This window comes from Falco biarmicus, chromosome 7, assembly GCF_023638135.1.
Source record: "Falco biarmicus isolate bFalBia1 chromosome 7, bFalBia1.pri, whole genome shotgun sequence".
In the NCBI taxonomy this organism is placed as follows: domain Eukaryota; kingdom Metazoa; phylum Chordata; class Aves; order Falconiformes; family Falconidae; genus Falco; species Falco biarmicus.
The window spans coordinates 41634272-41660546 of NC_079294.1; the positions used below are offsets into that span (position 1 = coordinate 41634272).

The window sequence follows — 26275 nt, forward strand, 5'->3', positions numbered from 1 at the left end:
GACATGCAAACAGCATGAGCTGCCAAAATGAAGGAGACTGTGAAACTGTCCTTATGTACCGGTGGCTGTTGCATGCACAGACAGGTCGGGAGAGGAAGGAGAAAACCTTTTCCCTGCCTTGTTTTCTCTCTTGAATTTAATGTTGCTTATTCCATAGTGACAAGCTAAATTATTTTCATAAAGCAGCATACTTCTTGAGTTGATATCCCAGTAACTTCTGAATTTCGGGCCTAGTGTGCTAAAAGGTTTGATCTTTCCCTTCCCGGAGAAACTGTATTTAAACGTGCTTGGTTTTCTGACTGAAGGAATTCTGAAGCAGGAAAATGTCCAAGTAAATTCCAGGTTTGCTTTGTAACTTTGGCAGCTGCTGTGCAAGATGTATTTTGAAACTGTAGTTCTACTTGTGTTAACACAAAAAATAAAGCTCTAATTTTTCTTTTTTAATTGTAAGATACAATTGTGTTTGTTTTGTACTTTCTAGTCTTGAAAACAGAAGCTGGGTAAAACTGGCTGGCTCTACCCAGCTCTGCCTCTGTAAGTACTGGAACCAGTTTAGTTGGGGGTAGGTTAGCAGAGTGAAAGTTTTGTTTAAGATTCTTTGCTACCATGTCAATATTGTTTCTCTTGTTTAGCTTTTGTGCAGGGTTTGTGAAGGTATAATACAGCTTAGCCCTTAATGTACAACTGTTGGCTTCAGTATAGCCAAGCTATAAATAAACACCCCCTTGCCTCCCCAGTGGTAGGAAATGACTGCAGCAGGTGGTGTCCTCTGCGAGAAATTTGCACATTATCCATACCCAAGTACTTTTTTTTTTAAAATGGCTTTCTTGTTGTGTGTTTTTCCTTTATTAAATGATAACTGACTGGTCAGCAAACATCTTGTTAAAATCTGAAATCTTCATTGAGACAAAATAAATAAAACCAGAAAGATATTTTTGGTTTATTTCTTTGCAGCCTTTATGTAAAGTGTATTTTATGTGCAATTTTAAAGGTATTAACAGAAGAACTGCATAATGCCAGTCACTGGTTAAAATGGTATTTTAGGTTTGGTTTTTTTTAGCTATGTTGGGCTGGAGTTTAGCTCAGGTTTGTTATAGCAGTTCCTCTATGGTAGTACTGGTAGATGCTTGGAAGGCTGCAGGCAAGATTTGTATCCCTGCTTGCGTTGAATAATACCTTGCACTGTGAATGGCATCAAGAAAATAAATGTGCCTTTTTGTGCCACATGGTAATATTCGGAGTAAATCAGGGTATTGCAGTCTGGTCCATGCAAAATGAGTTGGATGGTGTCAACAAACAAGCTTCCTCTTGACATAAACCCCATCATTGTATTTGGATTAATGTTCAGTCTCAGCGAAGAGGCTGAGTTATTTGGGCAAGGAGAATAAATGCATTTGTGCTGCTGACATTGTTTCCTTCCAGCCGTGCTGGAGAAGCCCTCGCCTCCTTGCCACTGTTGGGTGCTAAAGAAATAGTGGAATCAAAGGGAGATGCACTGTGGGCTTAGTGTGTGTGTGTGTGTAAACAAGAAAAAAGGGGAACAATCCTGTGTTTCGGTTACTGTTTAACATGTATCTGCCTTTATACCCCTTCCTTTCTCCTGCAGATGTGAGAGCTGTGTGGAACTGCTGTTTGTGAGAGGGGCTGGGAATTGCCAGGAGTGTGATACCCCCCTGCGGAAGAGTAACTTCAGGGTACAGCTCTTTGAGGATCCTGCTATTGACAAGGAAGTGGAAATTCGGAAGAAAGTGTTGAAAATGTGAGTGTCACCAGTTAAAAGAGCAGAAGGTGGATGTATTTTAAATTTTAAAGAATTGCCTTACTCCTCCAGTAGTACAGAGGAGATATTTTTTTTAAGTGACAAGCTATAAAACTTGACTCCATTTAACGTGGAGGGATTTCAAAGAACCTGATTTTATGCACAACTGAGGGCTGAATTCACAATTTAGCCTTGAGGGATTCCTGCTTAGCATTAGAAAATGCTGGGTGTTTCTATGTGGCCTCCTTTGGCAAAGACTTACCTCCTAAATTGAGATGATTTTTATTGAGGACTACTGTTGCTTTCCCTTTGAGGAGCTGAACATGGGAGTGGGGCAAGAAACAGGACCTTGATTTTTTCCTGGGGACCTGTTCTGAGAGTTGAAGGTCAGTTTCCCTTCAAAACAAAAATGGACAAAAGAAGCAGCTATGTTCACATTGTTCTCTACTTCACACAGCAATTATTACTGGAAATGCTTCCTTATAAGCCTTGTTTTACTAGTCTGTCATGCAGATTTGAGAGCTCTTGGAATAGAGATTGAATGATGTCTAAAATTGCATCTCACTCCTTGTGGCCAAGAAACATTTTATAAGAAAAATAACTGAGCCAGTTGATGTTTTGGTAGAAGAGGGTCTGATGGGATATAACAAACCTGGAGGAGTTGTATGTGCAAAAGTGAACATACAGGTAAATTGCAAGCTTGACAGCCTTTATATAAGACTTAATACAATACTAAATTAGTCGTTTGATGATGCTGAGATGTGAGGAAATTGCGTTGTTGAATACCAAGATGCTGAAGTGGCCGTAATTTTGAAGTTTGATTATAAAGTCTACTGAAGTTAACAAAAGTCAAACTGGAATGAAGTCAACTTAGTTGAGTAAACATGGAATGACGTGTAGTTAGAAAACATAAAATGCTTGGCCCCTTGGATTGCCTGGATTTTAGTTTTTAGTAGGCAGAAAGAATGTTTGCGAATTGGATTTTGGCCTGAATTCTTGGTATTAGATTTTTATGCTCCTGGGTGTCGTGTGTCTTGGTCCACAGAGCAGGCAGAATCTCAACTTTATGTTTTTTTGGGAGGGAAGCCTACATGTCTTGACCTTCAGAGGCTGTCCATGTTCTAGCCAGTTGTTCCTTCATCTTTTTACTTTTTTCAGCTATCAAGGGTTGGATAAATGAGTTCTGGAATGGTCTATTGATATGAAATAAGATAATTGTGTAGCATTTTCATCTTGCTGCTGACATATGCTTTCTGTTGTTGGCGCAAAGCCAAACTCCCTTTTCTGATATTTCTGGAAGAGCTTTTCTTGTGGGTGTTACTGTTCTGCCGTTGTTAACAGGTTTCTCATGCTGAAGGAGTGGCTTGGAGTTAGTAGTATGTCCTAGTCTCTGGGCTTCTCTTTGCAAACAGTGGGCAAAAATAGCACCAATTTATGCCAGGCTGGCTCCATTCCTTTGAAACAAGCACTTCTGTCTCCTTTTAAAGATTCTGTATGTTGGTCAGTTCTGGGAGCCACAAAGCGCATAGTTGATAAAACTAGGTCAATATTTAATATGCTTGCAGCAAGAGCCTTCTTGAAATTGCGTCTTTGTGTGTTGTATAAATACTTGTTTCTCTTATCTCAAAGATACAATAAAAGAGAGGACGACTTTCCCAGTCTAAGTGAATATAATGATTTCCTGGAAGAAATAGAAGAAATTGGTAAGTCTTAAGGCTTGCATTTTTGGTGTGCTGTGCTCATGAGGCCATAGGCTTTTATCTTCTGACTCAGCTGCCTGTGAGAATGTCTAAGTTGAGTTTCTGTAATAGGATTTATCATAGTATCAGATGTTTATCTAATTACTCTTTTCTGTACATTTAAAATCATATTTGCTGAACTGTAGGACATCAATAAGTAAAACATTTTATCTGCCAGAGAAAAAACATGATTTGAAGAGGAAGTGTAATGCTTTATAGCTGGAAAAAAAAGGCTTGCAGGGGACTGTTGGTGCTGCACTGGGAAAGATTAAACAAAGAGAGGAGAAATTGAAATTTTCATTATATGCCTCCATAAGCTTTATCTACCATGACAGAAGCCATATGGTGTCTTTCATCATTTTTGCTTCTGCAAGTACAGTAGTTGAAGCTGCTTTGAAGCTGATGACCTTACATACCGTGGTGGTAGCATTTTATGTTGCTGTGCAGAAGGAGAAGGTTTAGGAACAGACATTGATTTCTTTCTCTTTGGATTAGTTAAAGGAGAACTTTGCCCTTTGGGGAAGGGACTGCATTATCAACAGAGTTTGTTTTCTTCTTAGGATGACTTGTGATTTATGGTGAAGTGATGGATTTTGCTTAGAAAAACATGGATGTGTTCAAAGGAGGCTCTAAATGGTTTGTTTCTTGGGTTTTATGAGCTTCTAAGGTTTGGGGCTTTTTTTTTTTTGTCCTGGAGGAAGAAGAGGTGGCTTAGAACATGTGGGAGGGGCAGTGAATGTGATTCGAAGGAAAACATGAAGATGCTATTCCCCTTCAGTTTCTCAAAGGAGTCCTTGCTCCTCTTTGCACTGTGGCATTTTGTAGATACGTATCTGATAGGCTTACTGCTGTGAGTAATGTATCATGTTTTTGTTGGCATCAGAATGCTGAGGCTGGAGAGCTAAATCATGTGGCTGGGAAACACCAGGCACGCTTATATGGGTCCAGATATCTGGAGGAGACTGTGTGGGTGTAGTTGTGTTTGTATATTTTTTTGAATGGTGCGGGGGAAGGAGGGAATTAGTAGAAAGAATGGTTGCATCTTAGCCAGAGGATCCTGGAAGAATCTGTGCACTCATGGAAAGGAAAACTGCTTCTATTTATGTAGCATTACATACAGGTTTCCCGCTTACTGCTGTTGCAGGGGTTTTTAGCATCTGCAACAAGGGAGTTGAAGTTTTGCTTGAAATTTCCTTAACCTCATCATTTGTGCAGAATGTTATGATGCTGTAGCTCTTGGGATTAGGTTCTTAAATTTAAAATGGTTCCAGAGCCTGCACTGGTAACTTGGTTTAGAAGCAGCAGAAATCACAGCTGGTCTCTGTAACCTTGTGAAGAAGAGTGAGTTTGTCAGTAATTGTGCTGGCCCTGCAAATGCATAATGAAGAAGTTTGATGGAATTGTTAGGAATTGGAGTTAGTTGCCTGGAAGGGGCATCTGAAATACTGAAAGTAGTAGAAGTTCCAACTACCTTCTGCTTGCTTCTTGTAGCAGCCAGGGTGATGAGAGGAAAGAAGGGGTGCAGTCAGAAGGCTCTTAATTTTCACCTTCAAAGGGGTACTTTATGATCTACTAAGAATACCACATGGGTTATGAATTCAAGCCCTGTTCTCCTTTCCTCGGTGACAAAGCACAGGCCCTTCCCTGCTTTCACCCCTGGGCAGAGTCCTCCACCTGACAAGTACCTGGTACGTAGTGAGAGTGTGACTTCTTCCCATGTTTTTTGCTGTGCGTGTTGTTTGTGGCGTGACTGAACAATGCATTAAAGGTGCCTTTAACTCTGTATGATTAGTTCACGTTTTTCTGCTGAGAGTAGTTGTTTCACTTTTTTTGTATGTGTGTGAATTCCCTGCTCGTTTGTGCATGTGAAAAATTAGCCTGCAAGATGGGAAAGAAAGGGTGTATTCATGCAGCACAAGGTTTTGCCTCGTGGATCCCGGTGAACAGCAGGTTGGCAGTAGCTGGTGGTGGTGTTCAAGCTGCCAGGTTAGGAAGCTAGAGAGCCAGAGAACTGGGTTTTCCCTCTCTCTCCCTGCCCCAAACTCTCAATTTTTCTGCGGGAATGTTGAAGTGCAGCTTTACCCTGTTTTCTCTTTACTAGTAAGTTTTGTTTTGTAAGTTGTTGTGGGGGTTTAAATGAAGTAGTTGCTTGGCAGAAACAAAATGTGAATGCCCTGTATAAGTATACTTCATGTGACCCTGGCTCAGTTCTTACAGTTTTTCCAAATGTTTCAGGTACGTCAGCTCCCACATTTGCAGCAATTGCGCTGTCTTATTCCATTGATGTGATATATGACCTCACTTGAAACACATTTTTTACCTTCATATCAGGCATGTTATACCTACAGACTTTTTCTATTTAAAGAAGGTGGTACGGCAGAAGTGTGTGTGTGGGAAGGTCAAACAAACATTAGGGTGGTCACCTCTTAAGATTTCTGTTATAAAAAACACATTTTTGAAGTGGTTTAGAATGTAGCCACTAAATAATGCTTTGGGCTAAAATGTGTTATACAAGGCTTTAAATAGAAACCACATTTTAAAGCAGGTTTTCCCCAGAAGAAAAATCAGTTGGACAATTTGAGAACATTGTAAACACTGTTTGTTGTCATTAACGCTAGGAAGAAAAATACAGTGAAAGGGTTAAAACCTGTCTTTGGGAGAGGTGTGGACAACATCTACTGGAAAAAGTCAGGTCTATGCCCTTATGAGAGGGGCAAGGTTAAACCTTAGAGCATTGTCACAAGTTGCAATCTCTGGACATAATGCAAATTTTTCTCGCTCTTTCTGTAAGGTTTTCTTCTTCCCCCAAGGTTTTCTTCTTCCCCAGAGTGTAGCTATATCCAGCTTTCCAAAATGTGGTGTGTAAGCTCTCCAGAGCCCAGCCTGCCTCCTAGCATGTGTATACACACTGCCTGGCACCGTTCTCCTGATACCTGCATGAGGCCTCTAGGCTTTACCGCAACACAGTTGTTAATAGTAATTATTTCTTTTTAAAAACATTCAGTACATTCCACTTGGAAGTAGACTACTGTATTTGTGCCCTTTGGATTCATGTATCTTCTTACTCCTCTAAGACTTTATGCAATACCAGCTGCCTAGTGACTTGTCTTGCTCAGAACATTTATCTCGCAAGCGATCCTTGGATAGAAGGGATTTTGGTATCTATGATCACTTGTGGGTTATGTTGTTTAATGTTTTGTGGTTTTTTTCCTCTGTGTGTGCGCACAAGGATGGTGTTGCTGGTCCTGACAATGGGAATAACCCAAATGGAAATTGAGCAGCTTTATCAAAGATCCATTTCAGTCATCTCATCTGAACAAAGATTTCAGTGCCATACTGTTCTGACGAAAATGATCTTTTTTTGGACTGATGGGGCTGAATGATTTCAATCATTCTTTATTATGCTAAGGTATTTTTCTGGAAAATTACTGACCCAGTAAAACACAACTGCAGATAAACAGAAATCATTATTAATACCTAACTAGGTTTTTCTGGCTTAGTTGTGGGTTTTCTTTTTTTTTTTTTTTTTTTTTTTTCATAATTATTTTGTTGTTATCACAGAAATTTTGGTTGGAAGGGCCCTGTTAAAATTTACTCCATTTTTTCTCTGCTTTATCCCCCTTCTACTGGTCTTACAAGCGCAGGCATCAGGCATTGAGAGCACTGACAGAAGGTGCCATACTGGCTTTGGATTACACAGGCAGGCTGAGGATGTAGTTGTGTCTCTCTTTGTAGCTCTCTGCTCAAAGCAGTTGCTCTTCTGCCATTCCCAATCTCTAGCTGGCAATTTATGAAGAGGATAATTAAGAAGCTGTTTGTAGTAGAGTTGGAGGAATACTGTTTATTACAAACTAATATTACTAATTTTTAAATTTTCAGCTGGCTCATACCAGCAGTGCAGATTACTCTGCTGACAGAGCTTGATCTGCTGTCTTGCCACAGAGGCAATGTTCCTACTATTTGAATAGCAAATATTTTTTTACACGGTAACACTATCTCTTAAGGAACTCGGAGAAGTCTCAGAAAATTTGCGATGTCTCAGACTAAAACGGGGAGATTTTGGTGGACTTAGTCCTGCAGTGGAGTGATATTCATTCATACTGCTGCATCTCTGGACAGATTATTGTGCCATATAATTAAAATCTTTGTCTCATTTTCTTTTTTCTTTTATAACTAGGAAAATGTTTTTCCATTTGTTGCAGAATTGCATAATGAATGTTGTTGTTTTGAAAAGCAGTGAAAGTCTCCCTGTAGAGGCTGAATTTCAGAAGCAGGGAGTTTTACCTAAATAGAATGAAATGTTTCAGAAAAACACAATAGTCTTCCTGTTATACTTCAACAGATGTCTCAAGGCAAGTCATTTTATAAACCAACCAATGTGAGATGGATAAGTAGATAAATAATTGTTGCATACAAAACGGCTTCTGTTTCTTTTCCCTGAAGGGTTTCAGGCCTCTTATATCGGCTTATGCTATATTTCAACATGGACAAAATAAGTCTGGCTTCTCTTTGAAACCTTTTCAAACTAGCCATCTGCTTTGCCAGTCATATTCAGATCTATACCAATATTTTTTCAGGGTAGGTGTAGCACATGAGTTAAGGTTTTTTTTTTTTTTTTTTTTTTTTACTCTTTCTGATTCTTGTAGTTTTATAATTTGTTTTGTTGTATTTTTTTAAAGAAAGGGAACATTTGGAAGAAATATATTTAGAATAATTTTCTGGCAAAACTCAAAGCAGACTGAATAAAAAAAAGCATAGTCCTAGCTATGTAAAAGGTAGGATGCTGAGTATTAGTGACTGTGTGTTTTCATTTGATACTTGTTGGCATTTAAAATGCCAAGTAATTTGTAGAGGGGACAAGGGTGAAAAAGAAATAATCTTAATTATTTTTCGTGGCCTGGCACCCCTTACAAAATGGACTTGTCAGCTGTAATTGCAACGGTACAATGAAAAGAATTTGTATTCTCTGAATATTGACAAAAAGACATTTGAAGCGCATGAAAAATATGTTGGAAGACTTTTTTGGCTGGCTGGTTGGCCACTGACCATGCAGTGTCAAAGAGCACAGTTGGATTTGCTGCTAGGGTGTTTATTGTAGGAGGGAAGATATTCTTTTCATTTATTAAAGGTCAACTATTGACACTGATGTTGATACAGAGATATCCAGTTCTTAACATTGTTGCAACAAAATGTAGCTCTTCAATATTTTAAGTCTGGAAATGTGGACAACTTAGTGTTGAGGAGCAGATGCTTATGACCAAGATAACGTTCCTTTTCAATGACTATGAATCAGTATTCAGTGGGAGAATCCTGGCCTTAGAGGCTGCTGGCAGTATGAATCTTTGTGTTTGGTGTACTACCATATTCTCAACTGCAGAGCAGAATAAGACTGACAGAGCAGAATCAACATGGTATGACCAGATCTGACTCTTGAGAGGGTTTTACCTGTGCTTTGCTTCCAGTCACAGCAGGAAAACAGAAGGGGAAATAAACCATCTTTCACCTTGCTGCGAGCAGAGCAGTGGGCATTTAAGGTGGCTATGCAGGTGGCTACTCAAGATTTATCAAACATTGATGCAGAAACATATCTCTTACATAGAAATGTTACTTCATACCAAGCAGCAAAGTAACACCACTTTTGTAAGTAGTTCTAAATAAAGACAGGTATCTGCACATGTTTAAAACTTGCCTACTTTCCCCAGAATGAGTTTTAAATCTTGTAGTTTTTGTTTTACAAACCCAAGTTGTGACTAGTTGAACCTTTGAAGATAACTGAGAAAGGAGAAAAAAAACTCCTCAATGTTTCAAGCAGCAGTAGTTGCAAAACCTATATCATCAGCTTATTGTGGGATTATTTTTAGAGAGATACCAAAGATATTCAGGAGCCTAAGGGCATTTGGCATCTCATCTTGCTCCTCCTCTTGCACCTGAAGGTGGCATCTGAGCATCCTGCTAGCACAGCATGTCTCATATGCTATTTCTTTCTTGTGTCATCATTGAAGAGTTTAGAGAGCTGGTGCATGGATTTAAGTTGAAGGAAGTGCTGACATTCCTGTGCAGCTGCTGTCATTGCAGAGCCCTGGTCTGATTGTATGCCAGCATTGTCACATGACAGTTCTCTGCTCTAATACTTAAATATTAAGCTGTATATCAGCTGGGAACTTTAGGCTGGAAATTTGGAGGTCAGCACTCCCTTGAAAATACTAAAAATTTAGACTAAAATAATGTGTTACTACGGAAATGTTGCTACAACCAGAAAGTGTATGTTAGTTGCAACATGTTGTTACGCCTTTTGGAGGAAAAAAAAAAAACCCCACCAAACATGAAATAGGTAATTGGCTTCCAAAAACCAAGGAGCTGAACTCTGAACAGTTTGTTTGGGTTACAGTAGTGCCCAGAGGTTCTACCTGAGATGAGATCAAGACTATGGAGACTGGTGCTGCATATAGCTGTAGTATGGAGGTACGGCAGGTGATGTATAGGAGAAAGAAAACTTTATTCGTCTTCTCCTGCTTCTTACTGATGGGAGACCTCTAGGGTAGAGGCCTAGTGACCTGCCCAGGAGCAGTAGCAAAGCTGGAAACTGAACTCAGGTGTTGATTCCGAATCAAATGCTTAAACCACAAAATGAACCTCCACCTCAGATCTTCCTTCTGAGGTGAGGGTGATGGGGTGGGGATGGAGGAGTTCAGCTGATTTAGGAACCCGGCTGCATTAAAATGTCAGATCCCTTGATATTGCTCATTATTCGGAAAAAAAAAGAAGTACAGCGTTTTTGCTTAAGGTTAGGAATTTCTTCAGCTGGATCTTGCCTAGTGCTTCTTTTGCAGTTTGAGGAAGGACTGAACACTTTTGATAAGAGTAAGGTGATGTAGTGGTTCAATTCTCCTGGAAAGACAGTATCCTGTTCCTATCTGTCCACTTTTATTTCTTCCCATGTACCATCTCTGGCACTTTCCTGACCTCTTTATTGAGCCAGTTCAGGTTACTGGAGGGTTTCTGTTGACACTCTAAAGCATCCAGGGAGTCCTGGAGTCAGAGCAGGGGAGAGTGAGACTTGTGCCTGGGAAGAGGGATGTAAGAGCAGGACTACCCCTTTTTGGCAGTGAGCTGCTGTACGGCTGGGTTTGTAGAACTGAGCTGTATTCCACAACTCTAGCATTTTAGACCTTCCCTGTTTTCTCCCCCCACCCTGTTTGCTCCATGCTTTGATTTCTTGCTGTTCTCCCTGCTGCTCACAACTGGTTTGCCAGTCTAGGCTATTCATGGTTTGGTTTACCTAGAACCCACCTAAAAGCTCACTTCTGCGCTGTTACCTGTGGAGAGGATGAGAGAAGGGTTATAATTTTTACCAAACTGAGATGTGTGCTATCCTGGTGAGTAACAGCAGACTTCATGCTTCCTTCTTCTGTTCCTTTCTATCAGCCTTATACAAATTACTTGGCTGTGGTGCATGTGCTCAGGGTTCATTTGACACTAGTCGCTTGAGAACTTAAGAAGAAAGTATTGAACCAAAATCTTCCAAGTCCCGTGCTGGCATTTTCACGAGAAACTCCTTCCCTTCCTCAGGGTTTGGTTTAGCGCAATCCCTGTGCTGTTGTTTCCTTGTGAAGGATTTATCAATGGTAGCGTAGGTTTCTCTGCTGCTCTTGTAAATTTACTGTAGCCACGTGATGAAGCTCTTTGAGGCTTTGACTGTTGCACATTGGCAGTCTTCAATAGCTTTAAGGCCATGGGCATGAGCCCAGCATCCACTCTGGATGGTGATCACCAAGTAACTTCCCCAATTTCAGTTGGAATTCACTTGACCCACAATTGAACCAGTGACCTAGAGGTGAAAGGCTCAGACATTGTATCAAATTACTAATCACCCAAACCATCTACATCTTTCAAGCTGTTGATTATAGAAACTTTTCAATTTCTTGAGGTATCTTCCATGTGATGTGTAGATAATTGGGAATGCTGTGCTGAAGTGTAGAGCTTGCTGGTTGATCCTGCTTGCTCATAGTTACGTGAGATATAGTCTTATTATTGAAACACAGGAAAAGAATTTCACTTAACCTATTAATCTGGATGCATCTGCAGATTCCTTATAATACAAGTAATTGTATGTTGGTGCCCTTTTAAGTTATCAAGTAATGTGAAATTTTTTTGTGTACCTGAGAATTCAAACAGTCTCTGTAGGCTTCATGTATTAGATAATGGAATGAGATGGAATTACTTGATTTTTAACTTTCTTTATATGTATGCGTTTAGTCTAATTTTACAGGAATCGCTGTAACTGCTACTTGAAAAGGTCAATGTTTTACAAATAATATTATGACTATTCTTGTGTATCATTGTCAGTATCAAAAAATAAGATGCAAGACTCAAATTTTCATCTCCTACAGATGTATAAACCTAAAGGAACTCTGTTGGCTTCTGTTGAAGTTTGCAGTGATCTAGCAGGTTGTCTCTTTGTTGACAGGGCATATTTAATTAAATTATGTTACTGCAATGTTTGGTGCTAGAAGGGGTAGAGAATGTAGGAATAGTATTTCTTTGTCAGTCATGCATACTGACCTAATACTTCTGCTTTCTGTCTTTCTAATGTTTATGCAGTATTTAACTTAACCAACAATGTGGATCTGGAGAACACTAAAAGGAAAATGGAGCTGTACCAGAAGGATAACAAAGAAGTCATTCAGAAAAATAAGATAAAACTGGTTAGTTAACCTCTCCTCTCCCCTGCAATTTTTATTCATTAGTTAAAGAATCAAAGGATTTTTGGAGTACTTTCTGTAATGTCTTAAAAACAAGTCAAAGCTGAAGGCACTGTGCAGATTTCACTTTAGCATATTATGGGTTTTAAATACAATATTCTGTGATACTGATATTTAGTGCTGTATAAAGAGATGAAATGTAGATATGCTTTATTTTGGGAAGGGCTTGAAAAGAGGGACAGGCAGTAAAGTCTGCATCTAATAGATCAACACCGCATGCATGCTGGCAGTGTCATTGGACAATATCCAGGAGAGATGAAGTTCGTTCCTATACCAGGACAATCATTCCTTTCTCATCTGAAGGAAGAAAGGAATCCAGACGCAGACATTATGAAGCTCCCAGGAGAGAGTTGTAAAATTGAGTCTGGTTTATGCAAAATTTGAAATGAAAGATGTTGAAACAAACGTTAAAACTTTTGTTTAAAAGCTGATAACAATAACATCAGGAGTACTGTATATGTGATCTGTATGCAAAGGACAGGGTTTGAACGTTCATTCATTAAAATATGGCTCAGATATAATGTTGTTCTTTAAAATAAACTTGTAAGCATTTCTTTCTGTAAGAAAAGCTTAATCTGTTAAATATTTTTTCAGTATAAAAGTTCACATTGTTACCAGTTCTTGAAGGAAAATGTCTGCCCAGAGTGTGACATAACAAGGTTTTGTGTTTGTATTCCAGTTGCACTAACGACTTGCTTTCAAATCAGTAGGGGTGAAATCCTCACTCCCGTGAAGTCTGTGGCAAAACTCCTAGTGATTTCTTTAGCTCTAGGATTTCACAGGAGGAGATTGGAATCTGAAAAATGTTTGTTTGAACCTCTTCCTTTTATAGGCAAGGAAATTTCCCTAGGGGTCCATCTCTGATCTGTTATCCTGTCTCTGACACTGTGCAATATCCTATGCTTCAGAGCTTGAAGAGACCTGCCAAATCTTTGGCTACGTGTCTTATTTTACAGTGTAGGTGCAACCTCTTAGGGTCACCATGAGAACAAGTGTGCTTTGCCTGCAGCCCACCTTCTGTTCATGTACATGTCTTGCAGGCAGCCTGTGCACTACTCTGTGATCATATCAAGCAGCACAGTAATACTTGGTACCCACCCGAGCCCCCTGGGCCTTCTGTTCCTCTGTACTGTATGGTCTTGCTATGCTAGAGGCTGTCTGGTGGAAGCTGGGCAAGCCTGCGTGAATCCAGACTTACTGGAGATCTGGAGACATTTCTTTTTTTATTTCTTTTTCAACAATTGAAACATAATAATAGACTTGACGCAGTTGCTATTACAAAAACTGCATGATCTTGCCCATAAATTTACCCCTTTCCCAAAAACTGGAAGGGTGCTTTCTCTCTCTAGCGCTTTTTGTCAGGTTTTGGAATGTCTTTACTCCATAAATGGTAAAAGGTGTCCTAATTTCTTGCCTAAACTTCTTATGGCCAGTCATTGTCCCTTCATTCTTAGACTGACGTAAATTTTTCTGTCCATCGTAATAATTTGCTTCTGAGGAATATAGATATTCTCAGTCCTGCTTGGTGTTTCTGTTCCCCTTTGCCTGTTCCAGTTTGAATTTGTGTTTGGCAAGCCAAAGGGACCAGAATTGAATGCTGTATTGTAGCTGAGATCTTAACAGCTTCTTATGAAAGATCACTGTTTTCCCATCTCAACTGGAAATATGTTGATGTGATCCAAAGACTATTTTCTTGTAGCACTGTCATACGGGAGGTTCAAAATCAGCAGTGGTCAAGTACTGCAAGTTTTCTCCTCTTTGGTTTCTAACTGATGAATTACTTTCCAAATCTGTTGCCTTGTAAGTTATTTTGATCTCACTTCTGCTACTCATGTCCTCGTAAGTATGTTGTTCTTTCTTACAAATCCAAATACTAAGTTACCGAACCTCAGGATTTGAATAACTGCTTGTTCTTCTGTCGATACAAGCCCTATTTTTCTTCTTTGTAGTCAGTTCCCAATGACCTTGCTTACTCACCTACTAACCCAGCTGTTAGATATGTGGATTTGATGCAAGACCATGCAGAGAAAAAGTAGACAGGTTTGGATAAAAAGGTGAAGAACAATTAGAAAAGGGGTTCTTATAAATTGATTTGTATGTATATATTTATACATACTTTATATATATATTTATATCTAAAACCTTGCACTCTGAGTGGACTAGTTTTCCCAAATGTGCTTTCTTCCTTAAATATCTGCTATATTCTCCAGTCACAGGGTAACTTGTTACTTTCTACTTTGATACTAGATGTTTAATTTTTCTTTTTGCTTTGTTTCGTCTTGAAATAGTTTTGCTTGAATCCCGTGATGTGAATTGTTTTAAGCTTTCTTGATTGTCCATTCTTGAATGTGGCAAAATGTTACTACACTTTCTGTTTATTCTTTCCACTTGTCGTCTTGAGTTTATTCCAGACTTTCCTGTGATCGTCTTTATTTCTTTAGGTAATGGGATTGTGTCTAGGTTATCTCTAAGCTTGGCACAACCCTCGCTGCCTATTGAACTGGTCTTTCTTCTGTATTACTGTTTTGTGTGGTCTGCCTGTCAGAATTTGGTCTGACTTGTGGTAATTCTTCCTTTTTCCTGTAGTCTGATCTGGTTTAGGTTTGTATACCAGTTTACTTATTTCTGACTAGTTTTTCTGGGCTAGTTCTTCAGACTAGGTCTGTCGGCGCTTCCCTACAAGTTTTCTTCTGTTTCAGTGCAAATTTCAGGCGGTCTTTAGACAAACATGGAAGAGGCTTGTAACGTCTTAAAGACCTCAAGCCCTTCAGTTCCGTTGACTGAACTAAATCCCTTAATTTTCAGATAGCAACTTGGGGATTTTCTTGTTTGTTTCCTTTCATAAAATGCAAAGAGAATCCATTTTCGAGTGGTCATTGGTTGGTGACCAGCTTTTTACTAGTGTCACTGCTAGTTACAAAATGAAAGCAGCTTCTGTTGGCTCAGTGGCAGGTGATGAGGTCTGTGAGCTCTTGCATCCAGGAGTGACTGGGCCTCGCTGGGACCCATTGGCTTGATCTGCCTGATAAAGGGATGTTTTTCAGCATATTCTGGCCTGTATCAGATAGCTATGCTTTATGGTTTAACTTTGATAAGAACAAATTTTACTAAGCTCTTGCCTGCAATGTTACCTTGCTGAAACTGCTTCCATCAGTAAATTATCCATTTAAGGTTTATGGAATCTTATCTCTGATTTTTTACTGAAACCCGCTTTGCTTCGATATTTTTGTTGGGGAAGATTTAGAAAATATTTCCTCTGTTTTGTCCTATACCTTCTTAAAACCAAACTGACATTCTTTTGATTCCCTCTTCTGTATAAAATTGTTTAATCCTTCTTTTTTTTCCTCTTGTCTCTAAGCCCTCTTCTTTTTTTTTACTTTCACTGTGATTTTCAAATACATATTACTTAACAGTTTACTGGTTAAAAAACACTTCTCAAACTAGTCACTTTGTATTAGTAATCTCTTTTCATCTCATGTCACATGACTGCAATCCAGGTTCTAGGAAAAATCCTTCATTTTCTGGGAATGTGACATTTTCACAGTTCATGCTTAAATACGTTTTAGCTTATAAGCTTCTCTAATGTTCATAGATTTGTAATTTCTTATTTTTCTTCTACACCACTGATAAGCATATAATGTACTTTGCGCAGAAGGTGCAGCTGATGGAGGTGACCAGGAACAGTATAGTGGGTTTATATTTTTTTGGTCACCCCACTTATATCACTTGAGAAGTAGGATGTGTGGGAGCAAAGAGGTGTCCATTTTAGAGTGAAGGTGTAAGAAAAACCCATTGTTATCCTCTAACGTTTAAAGAGCCAAGATCCAGATGGTTGCTTCCTGCTGCAAAAAGCATCAAGGAGAAAATCTGACTTTGCGCTGGGCGGTAAGAGGAGGTAGAATAATCAGCCATAATCACCTTAAAATTCTACAATTCTATCTTGAAAGGTAGAATTTGGCTGCTTTCCTACAGCTTGGTCTGTCCTAGGTCCTTTGGTAGGCAGTGGAGCTGTGGGCAAGCTCTGTCCACCCAAGGAGAAAGATTGCTATGAGTTGATTTCTAATTTCCATTTCAGACGCGGGAGCAGGAAGAGCTGGAGGAGGCTTTGGAGGTGGAGCGACAGGAAAATGAACAAAGGCGACTGCTCATACAGAAAGAACAACAACAACAACAGATGCTAAAAAGGAAGAATAAGCAGGCGCTCCTGGATGATCTGGTGAGTAACAAAACCAAAGGCTTTGAATGATCAGTAGCAAAGCAAACAGCTAGTACATCGATACTCATCTCTACCATGGTTAACTGTGTGGAATTAACATGTCTGTCCCTTTCCTTTTCCCTGTCTTCCATGTTCTGTGTTACTGTTCTCTCACCTGTTATTCAGTGTTACTAACAACTCTGGTTTTGGTAAGCTAAGGGCTGGAGGAAGAGTGCTTCTGGGATTCATAGACTTAGTTGGACTCATTGTCCAGAATGACCAGTGCTGGTTACAAACTAATTCTAGGAAGGCTTTCTTGGCTGTTCCAACACAAAATTAATCCTGGATAAGATTCTAGAAAAGAAAAATGCAGGTGGTGGTTTTTTGGTGTTTGGAGAAGGTTGTTTTCCTGGTTCTGTCTGTCTTTTTTCTTTTTTTTTTTTATTATTTTTTTTATTTCCTAGTGAGCTCCCTTTGAAAGCTCTTTTCCTGCTGCTAATCAACATGTGGAGGGATCTTTCAGAAATCACTTTAGCGATTCCAGCCACTACCAGTTTACTTATTAGTTGACATTCCTCTGCATATCTGAAGAAGAGCTAATATAAAAGTGTAGATTTCAGTTTAATGAACTGACAGTATGAAAGTCACAGGCTTTGACTGTGATCAAGGGTAGCTTGCGTTAGCATAGCTGATACAGTGACGACTACACCTTGAACCTGACGTATGATGGGTGAGGTTCTGTCATGTCTGAGGCCCTCTAACTGCCTGCTTGTTTTGCCTTCAGCTGGTGACAGTTGCATCTGCTTTGGTGCATGGCTGATCATGCAATTTGTCAGGGGGGTAGAGAGGAGTTACTAAGTTGGCCTAGCCATAATGTGAACTCTTACCGCTATTGGCTTGTTAAGCAGTCCTGAATAGTAGTGGTTCATAAACTGGTGTGTTGAAGCAAAATGGTAATCAGGAGCTACTTCATGAGCTCAGCCACCTCTGCAATGGGAAGATGATGGAGAACAGGGGACAGTAACTCATAAGTTATTCAAGCGTTAGTCAACCATTTTTTGAGTTGGAGCACATAAATCATGGGTGGTTGCTTTGTATTCAAAAAGTACTAAAAGAAAAAGATTTCTTGCCTTGAGTGTGTCATCTTCTCTTACTGCAAACTTTTTGTGTATGAGTTGCTCCCTTTGAAGTGAATGAAGCTTGAATTCAAGTAGTGTAGAGACAACTGAAGAAAAACTTGGGCTACTTTCGGAAATTGTAGTAATGTTTGGCTGAATTTACTACTGATTGTGCATCTAAAATGCAGTGATGGTATGTAGCCATAGAGGCTCAATAAATGTGTTGTTTAAACAAGACTCATGAATTTTTTTTAGTACAAATGTGTACAGACATGCATGCATAGACATTCATGTGCTCGAACACCCATGAGAACAGTGTGTGTGCAACCTTGAAGGATATCAGAAAAAAGTAAGTATATATGCATGCATATGTGCAGCTGTGTCAGCGTCATTTAAAGCTGCTTGGTAGATGTAAACCAGAATTTATCTCTTATTTCAGTTTCTTGCATTAATAGAATACAAAGCAGAAATTAAGACTATTTCTCAGTTGTTATTCAAAACACAGATGCCTTTCTACTTTTTGTGGAAAAGCAGACTTCCTCCTTGAACCAGTGCAGAAGGAACTGACATGAGGAGAGGGCATTGATGTGCAGTTTAAGAGTTTCAGGGCCTCCTGAAGAGCTGCCTTTTTCTAAGCCAGGAGTCCTGGCAACCTGTCTCTGGTTTTGCTGAAAGGAGCTGGTGTTTCATTTTTTTTCGGTTGTTGTTGTTGTTTTTTTTTTTTTTTTTTTTTTTGTAGACAAAGAGCAGAGATGAGCAGAAAGGGTTTTGAAAATCCCTCAGGTCTGTAACTTGGCATCCATCCAGGCTCTTTTCATTTTAAAGGTGAAAGTGCTTACAATCTACACAATTAAGAATAGTTTGAGTAGTGGATCAGTTAATAAAAACTCCACTATGAACTTGAATTTAATGGCTCAGAATAGGGATTTTGAACTGGTTTCTGACTTATTTCAATCCTGTTTTAAAACACACTCTTAACTTACTGGAGACCAGTGGTGGGGTGTGTGTATTCTTTTTTTTATTATTATTTTTTAAAACACAGCAGTTGGTTTTACTGGAAACCTATTTCATCAGATGGCTTGCGGAAAGAATGGTTATAAATAATCCTTAAAACTTGACCAAAATAGGTAGTTTTAGCTGTGATTGCGTATGCTGTTAAAACATATAAATGTATCTTAATATTCTAAAAACAACAGAAAGGTGATTTTTTTTAAAAGGCTGAGGAAGGCAACTGGGCAGTTTTAAGTTGTGTTTCTGTTTATCAAGGGGCACTGTCAGCTTAAATTTGAGCCAAAACTTGTTTTGTAGTACTGAAGTTTTATAAAACCAGCACTGAAGTGTTTGTATAATGACTTACAAAGTCTCTGGAAAACCAGCAGTTGTTAAACAAATAAACATTTCCTATGGTCCTTGAAATCCCTCTAATGCTGCGCTGCAAATCTGAAAATGAAGCTGATCGTAAGTAAAACTTAATTGAGAAGTGCAGCAAAAATAAGCATAAGCAGTACCAGTGTAAAGAATTACATGGAAAAAAATCTTATATCTGTGGTTGCTGATACTGTGCTAAAAAACCAACAAGGATTAAGTTCTGGCTACAGTGATACCAGTGGCAAAACTACTGACTCTGCAGGATTGTAAGCAGAGAGGAAGGTGAGAAGCCAGCATTTCATCCATTGGTTTTGAATAGTCTCTTTTGAATGCATCACCTGGCATTGAGAACCTACAGCCCATGTGACCTGGGTCTTGGTAATGTTTTTCAAGATTCCCCCTCATACTGGGCAACAAGAGAAAATTTCAGACAGATTTTTTTGTGTGGTGCAGGTAGAGATGTTGGGTCTTCCCTCTTCCAAGAAGAGAATTTTACTGTTGGTGTTAAATCCTAATGACTGAGGAAATTCATAATTTCTTATGTGCATTATTTATGATATTAGCATGTTGAGTAGAGGTCTCAGTTGTTTACAAAAGTGTATAAGAATACTGTCCCATCTTCAAAGAGCATAAAATGTAGATAGTCCGGAGGCAGGGAAAAAGGCACAGAAATGTTTGGTATTTAAAATGTTGTGCAGCAGGCTCTGGCCTCCTGGTCAGCCTGGGGAGTGCACTGGCTCATGCAGAAAGGACGGGACCTGGGGCCAAGGCTCCATGAACCCATCCTTAACTGGGAGCAAGGAGGGGAAGGCCAGTGTCACTTGCTGGGGAGGTGAGCAAGGCATTGTGGGTGGCTCAGGCTCTGCAGGTTACTGGAAGAGCAATCAGGTGCTTTGCCTAGGCTGTTAACTGTTGCCTGTTTTGCTTTACAGAGCTAAATTAGGCAGATTTTATATTACCTTCATTATAAGTGACCTCTTTTACAATAAAACCTCTCACTTTAAAAGCACACCACCTTGCAATTTAGACTTGGAGTCTCAAATGCTTTTTACATATTCTTGGAAGAGGCATGCATGTGTGTGTTTTTGTTTGCGTTTTTCTTTTGTCTTTTTAACCTTCTAGTCTTGCATAATCAGGGCTGAGTAAGATATTAAAGCACTTCCTTTATTTACTATATTAACTCTCTCACCTGTATACAGAGGATTATAGATCTTTTAGATGTCTTCTGTGTTGTGGGACTTGCAGTCTCCTCTTTAAGAGCCTATGCTTCCCAGACGTGAGCAAAATGGCATTGCAGCCCAGGGCAGAGGGACGGGTTTTGCCGAGGCCCTGGCATGGCTTGGAGTCAAGCGAAGGGCAAGGTGGCTTGAAGACGTCAAGTGTCCTCACTTTTTTACCAGAACCCCAGGGTTTCTGAGACAATCTTTCAGAATTTTTTTTATATAACGAGCTTTGTTCATACTGTTAGACAGCTTGTTTTCCCATACAGAAATCTGCTAGTATGGATACCTGTTTACAGGATTGGACCTTTCATGTATGTTAATAGTTAACAGAAGGGCTGTGTGCATATTTGAAAGGACAAACAATCACGGATGTGGTGGCTTGCTGGCATGGTGTGGGTTTCCCACAGTTGTGTAATCTGGTTTACCGGTCATTGTGTGAAGCCTTGAGAAGTTGGTACAAAAATTGGCTTCCTTTGGTTATTGTATTAGAAATGCAGTGAACGTTTAAGCAGTATGAGAGGACAAAATGAACTAGAGAATGCTTCCTGCTCTTCCCTTCTTCCCCAGCATATTAAATTTGATGATTAAAGGAATCCAACGTCCTTAAACCCTGCCGATAGCTGGCAGCACGTGTTGCTGCGTGGTGATTACAGACATGTGCAGCACTTCGAAGATGCAGACTGTAAATTAGTGTATTTGTTGTCCAAATTTTCTCCCAGTTGTACAGAAATTAGGCATCTCTTATAATTTGTCTTGAATCTCTTGCCTCCCCTCCTCCCATTTAATCGTAGAAATGCAAGTAGGATCCTGTGCTGTAGTTGTATTTGTGACTCTAGACCAGATCTTGTCATGTGAGATTTTTCTGCTTTTAGCACTTGTAATCTAGTTGTGAGACAAAATATATAAGAAAATAGGAAAGAGGACTGGAGAGTGATGTGAAAAATCAGTGTACAACATGACTGTTCATGATCACTTCAGAAGACTTCCCTAGGATATTATGAAAAACAGGTTGTCTTCAAGCATTAAAAACTTCCAACTTATTCTCCTGAACTGAATAAGTAAAAAAACCACAGTCCAGTTTATTAAAGTTTGTTTGGTTTTGAGAGTAACAAATATGGTTTACAGTTCAGGAATTGCTTGGTTCCATGAAACAGAAGTATATGAGATGTTTGAGGGCCTTAGGAGTAAAATACTGTGAGAGAGCAGCCTGAGAAGAATCTGTCTGAGCTTCTTCCCTGCTCTCAACTTCATGCATTCTAGCTAGGAAGTCTCAAGGATTTCAGTGTGCATGTGGATAGTCACATTAGTTTATTAGAAAATTACTCGACCAATAATTTTCTGACTGTCAAGAATGTAGTTACCTATATGTATGTTAATAATCGTTCTGTTCTGAGAGTTTTTAAGTAGTCCTCTTGCTTAACTGTTCATTTTAGTACTACTTATATTTTTAAAAAAAATTGGCTGGCTTCCTTAAAAATAAGTTGGCGAAGGAGAAAATAAATATGCTGTTGGTTGCACTTACAATAGTGCCATTGTGCACAGCAGAGCAAGGATCATTTCCAAACGGCCTCAGGTGAAATCTAATGGGAAACAATTTCAAACTGGTCTGAGTTCATTGGTAGAGAGAATTCGTCTTAGATAAACATCTGATCCAAGTTATACTACTTGGTGGTATTCCTTCTCTGATTAAGTTCTATTTTTTTTTTTATTTTAATAAATATAGTTGCATTGGCCAGTTGGAGTAAGGAGCCTGTTATATTGTCTTTAATGTGGATTCTATAAAAATAGTTGTTTGCAGGTTACTCTGATTTATGGGGTTGCTGCAGCTTTTTCTTATTACTGAAAATGATTGTTTTCTGTAAGCTGGTTCTCCTAGAGAGGATACTTAGCATTATGCTGCTCTGCTAGTGATGGCCTTTTAGACACAACTTGCAATTTTGAAAAGTATGCAGTATTAATTAATATTTATTTTGGTTTAGCATTCAGATTTGTTCCTCATATATTTACAGGAGAGCTCCAACCTTCCTGCTTCACTGCTTTTAGCTCAGCATAAGGACAGATCTACTCAGCTAGAAATGCAACTGGAAAAACCCAAACCTGTCAAACCAGTCACATTTTCCACTGGCATCAAAATGGTAAGGCTTGTTTGTTTCTTTTTTTCAATGCCTTTCAAAAGACTGAGAATTTCCTCATATGAAATTTAGGAGTTATTTAAACCTGAGTTGTATATTACATGGAATACGCTGTTCCTCTTTCAATTAAGTAATTGGGAGTTAATAAATTTCATCATTCTGCTGGTTGGAATATATGAAATAATTGTATTGCATAGTTGTCAAAAAACAAGCTATACCTCTTTCCCTGCAAAGTTTTCGTGTCCTTGAATTATTTTTGTCTCATTTGTGTACCAGTTCTGGAAATTGAAACTTTGGAGTTCAACAATGAGCTGCACTTTCTTCAGATTTACTTTAAGCACTGGAATAAGCTGTGAGTATGAGATGGACAGTGTAGAAAATGATGCTGAGTGGTTAAGGACACTATTTTAATTGTTACTGGACTCTAGGAAGCAACAAGTACTTTTGCAAATGTGTTACCGCTACAGTGACAACTCAAAATCTGTCAGCGTTCCTGTTCTTTTATCATGACATGGTACACGTACACATCAACCTGTGTGTGGAAATGTGAAATTTTTTGTGGGGGTGGGTTTAGGGGTGGGAGAACGAGTTACTCATCTGCTTTGCACCTTACTGGTTTCCTGTTTTGTTTTAAATTTCTGCACTTTTTTTAGACTCTTTATTTTAGAATTGGTATCATGGTAAATGGTATCTTGAAAATAACAAACGTTTGACACCTTCCTCAACAACGAAAGAAGTCAGCAAAGCAAAAACCTTTGCATCAAACTAGTCTTCCATCAATTCATGTATTTTCTCAGGGATATCTGTGCTGTGTTCATTATCCCCCAAAGGGTTCACAGTGTAGAAGCATTTGCAGCTTATTTTTCGAAAAGCAGTATCAGCTTTTGCAGAGTTGTGCAGGTTGTTTTCTTGTTTTCCTGTAGTATAAACTCTGTCTTCTTCCTTTTTCTTTTAAAATCTACGAGTGTGGGGGTGATTGATATGCTTCATGAGATGCTTTCTGTTTGTATAGAAAAGCTAGTGGACAGAAAATGTTTGTTGTTCGGTTCAAAAAATACTCTTAACTGAATGCCTGTACTTTACTGTTAAAATATGTTGTTAGTATTTCTTAAAGCCGTTGGGCTTTCTTCTGGGAAAGGGAAGAAGATAAGCTTATGCTACCTGAGGACAATGGAAGTGCTTTTTAATGCATTTGTAAATGGATATTAAATGCAGTATGCGGTAGTGGACATTTCAATTCTGCAGCCCTAAGTAAACTTCATCCAGGAATGGTGAAAGACTTGGATGAGGCAGTTTCTAGTATCATGACATTTAAATTTTAATGTTGGGAGTAATGGATAATCCAAATAACTGATTGCTACTTTATCAGTGTTCAGAAAGTGTGAGCAGATAGTCTAATTTAATTTGTTCGCTCCCAGACAAACAAAAATGCTCACCCTGACTGACCTTAGTCCTAGAATGAAAAAGAACAACTTAAAACAAAATTAGGAATAAGTACAGCTAACAGTTAAAGTTAGGGATGTTTGAAGTTGCTGACTGCCATTTATGGAAAACTGATTATATCAAGCAAAACAGATTTTATACCTATAAAATTACAGGTTTTGTTGAGAAAGATTAATGTTTCCATGTTTTCTTTATAGGGTGCTTGATTTAGTTATTACATGGCATAAATTTTTAGAATTATACAGACATTACATTACACAATAATAGCAATATCGAGATTCTGCACAATAAATGAATTAACTGATTACCTTGTAATTTCTAAAGTAGTTATATAGTTACCACAGCATGGGAATATTTCTGTGGGTGTTCTGGTAGGACACAGTTCAGTATTTGAAAGCAGATGTTGCATTTCTGTGGATGACATGCAAGTTGGCAGTTTACAGGGCTGCTTTGACAAGCTGGCCTCATTTGAATGAAATATGTTTTAATATGGCTAAACGCAAAATTATAAATAGAAAAATAAATAACAGGCTCAGTGATGAGGATTTGGAAGTTTAGCTAAGCAAGTAAACCAGTTTGACCCTTAGCCACGATGTGGGTACGTGGGGTCCTCGGGTATGTGAATAGTACAGCCATAAATAGGAAAGGACTTCTCCTTCTGAATGCAATATTGGGAAGACTCATGGACTAAAGAGTTCTGCTGACAGTATTTGGAATGAGAAAATCAGGAGGAGTGCAAAGAGCAGTCACAAAGGTCTGTTCAAAGGCAGAAGGATGGGAAGGCTAAGACATGACTCGGCTTACAGTAGGTACCTCCTTAACACAGACCATGCCAAATCTGAAGAATGCAACAGTAAATGTAGCAAGAACCAGTAACCTTAGCTAAACAAATAGGATCTAAATAAGAGCTGAAGGAACAAATAAGACTGAAAGTTTACAGTGGTTAATTGGCCTCACTGTTAAAATTGCCTCTGGAATGCAATGAGATCTCTAATTCTTGATGTTTCCAGATTAGGACTGGGATGCATCTTGGGAAATTATTGTAGTCAAATTGAAATTGTTTGGTTCAGAACAGAGTTAGTTTTGTAAAAAGCAACACTGCTCACTGTACATGATCTGGTGGTGTTGATGATCCATGACAGTCTATTCTAGTGACAGCGTAAGGTGAATTCCCACCTGGGCACCTTATGACATGCTTATTTTCCAAGTTGAGTGTTTTTTCTAAAAACCCCAGATGCTCAGTCCATTTGTTTTGCATAGGTGTACGCTTGAAATAGGTAGAGCTTTTGTTGCGCTGCCCTTCAAGGGCAGCACTCTTTAGAGTTGCTTTAGCTTTGTTCCTCTCTAAGCCATGGGGTTCACAACACTTATATAAGTGGGGGCAGCTCTAGGGCAGTACTAAATTTCTTCAAAAATACAGTTCTAATTAATGCTCTGTTTGGCTCAACGGTTCTGCAAATTAAGTATAGTTTCTGTGACAAGTCTATTTTGTGCTCACTGTTAAGTTTTGGCAGCACACACTTAATGAATCACTATGTGCGTTCTTCCCCTGTGCTTTTATTTTTTCCTAATAGTTTGGCCACTGACCTTTTCTGGTGGGTGCTTTCCTTAATTTTGTTTCAAAAGAAGGGATTGCAGATAGAGCTAGCTGAGATGCTGGCTAATCCAGATCTTACGTTTACACAAAGGCTGTGAAAATATGCCAGTTCAGCTAGAATGTGAGTGTTTTTCCCGGGATGGTCTTGGTCAAAGATGTTCTTCAGCCTGACTGATAATCAGACATGTTTCTCAGCTTCTGAATTGAGGCATGCCCATTCTAGTCTCCTGGGCAATGCTCAAGGAAGTTGGCTCATTTAAGGTGTCCTATTAGTGCTGTGGAGTTCTAAGCTTGCAGCAGGAGGAGGGAGCGTTTTTCACTTGTAAGCTAAGCAAGAGCATCCCCTATAGCACAAGACAGACAATTAGCTTATGAGGATAGGGTCTCTCCTTCAGTTTTCCTTTTGTTAAATAGGTTTTTTTTTTTTTTTTTTGCTACTTTCCAGTGGAAGCTGTTTTTTCTTTGCAGTCTGCTCATTAACTTTTGAATTTTAATTCAGTAAATTATATCTGCCGTGCACGAAGCATACCTTCCTAATCAATCAGTTTGATTTACTTCTCTGAGTGGGGGAAGAAAGTGCTTCAGAGTTTTCTGCTTATCATGCTCATCATGTTAAAAATATGCTGAACGAGTATCTGAATATTTAAAACAGTCTTATTAAGTCTAAGCTCAAATCATTGTAAAGCTAAAAAAGAAACTGTAGCAATTTTAATTGTTGCAGTAGCGCTAAAAATACTATTTTCCCTCAATGCTTGTACTTTACATTTTAGTAACTGTCAAAAAGAGCAAAGGTTGTTGAAATGAATGACATTTCTAGCATTTCTAGCATTTCTAGGGCTTGTCAGGGTGTGCAGAATGAATCTAAGGTCTTTCTGTTTCTTGGTGAATATAGCAACAGTTTCTGGTGGGGGGTTGACTTTAATGTGAAGCTAATTTTAA

At 38.9% G+C, this 26275-nt stretch overlaps 1 protein-coding gene across 4 annotated transcripts in view; it reads left to right on the forward strand.

The window, feature by feature from the left end:
* Nucleotides 1-26275, forward strand: part of MNAT1 (MNAT1 component of CDK activating kinase) — a 124621-nt gene that overhangs the window by 35431 nt on the left and 62915 nt on the right. For all 4 annotated transcript variants that reach the window (XM_056346974.1, XM_056346972.1, XM_056346975.1 and 1 more), the window contains exons 2-6: nt 1607-1759; nt 3389-3462; nt 12100-12203; nt 16336-16476; nt 22174-22299. In XM_056346974.1, the coding sequence (XP_056202949.1) occupies nt 1607-1759; nt 3389-3462; nt 12100-12203; nt 16336-16476; nt 22174-22299 (598 nt within the window). The remainder of the gene's footprint in view (nt 1-1606; nt 1760-3388; nt 3463-12099; nt 12204-16335; nt 16477-22173; nt 22300-26275) is intronic.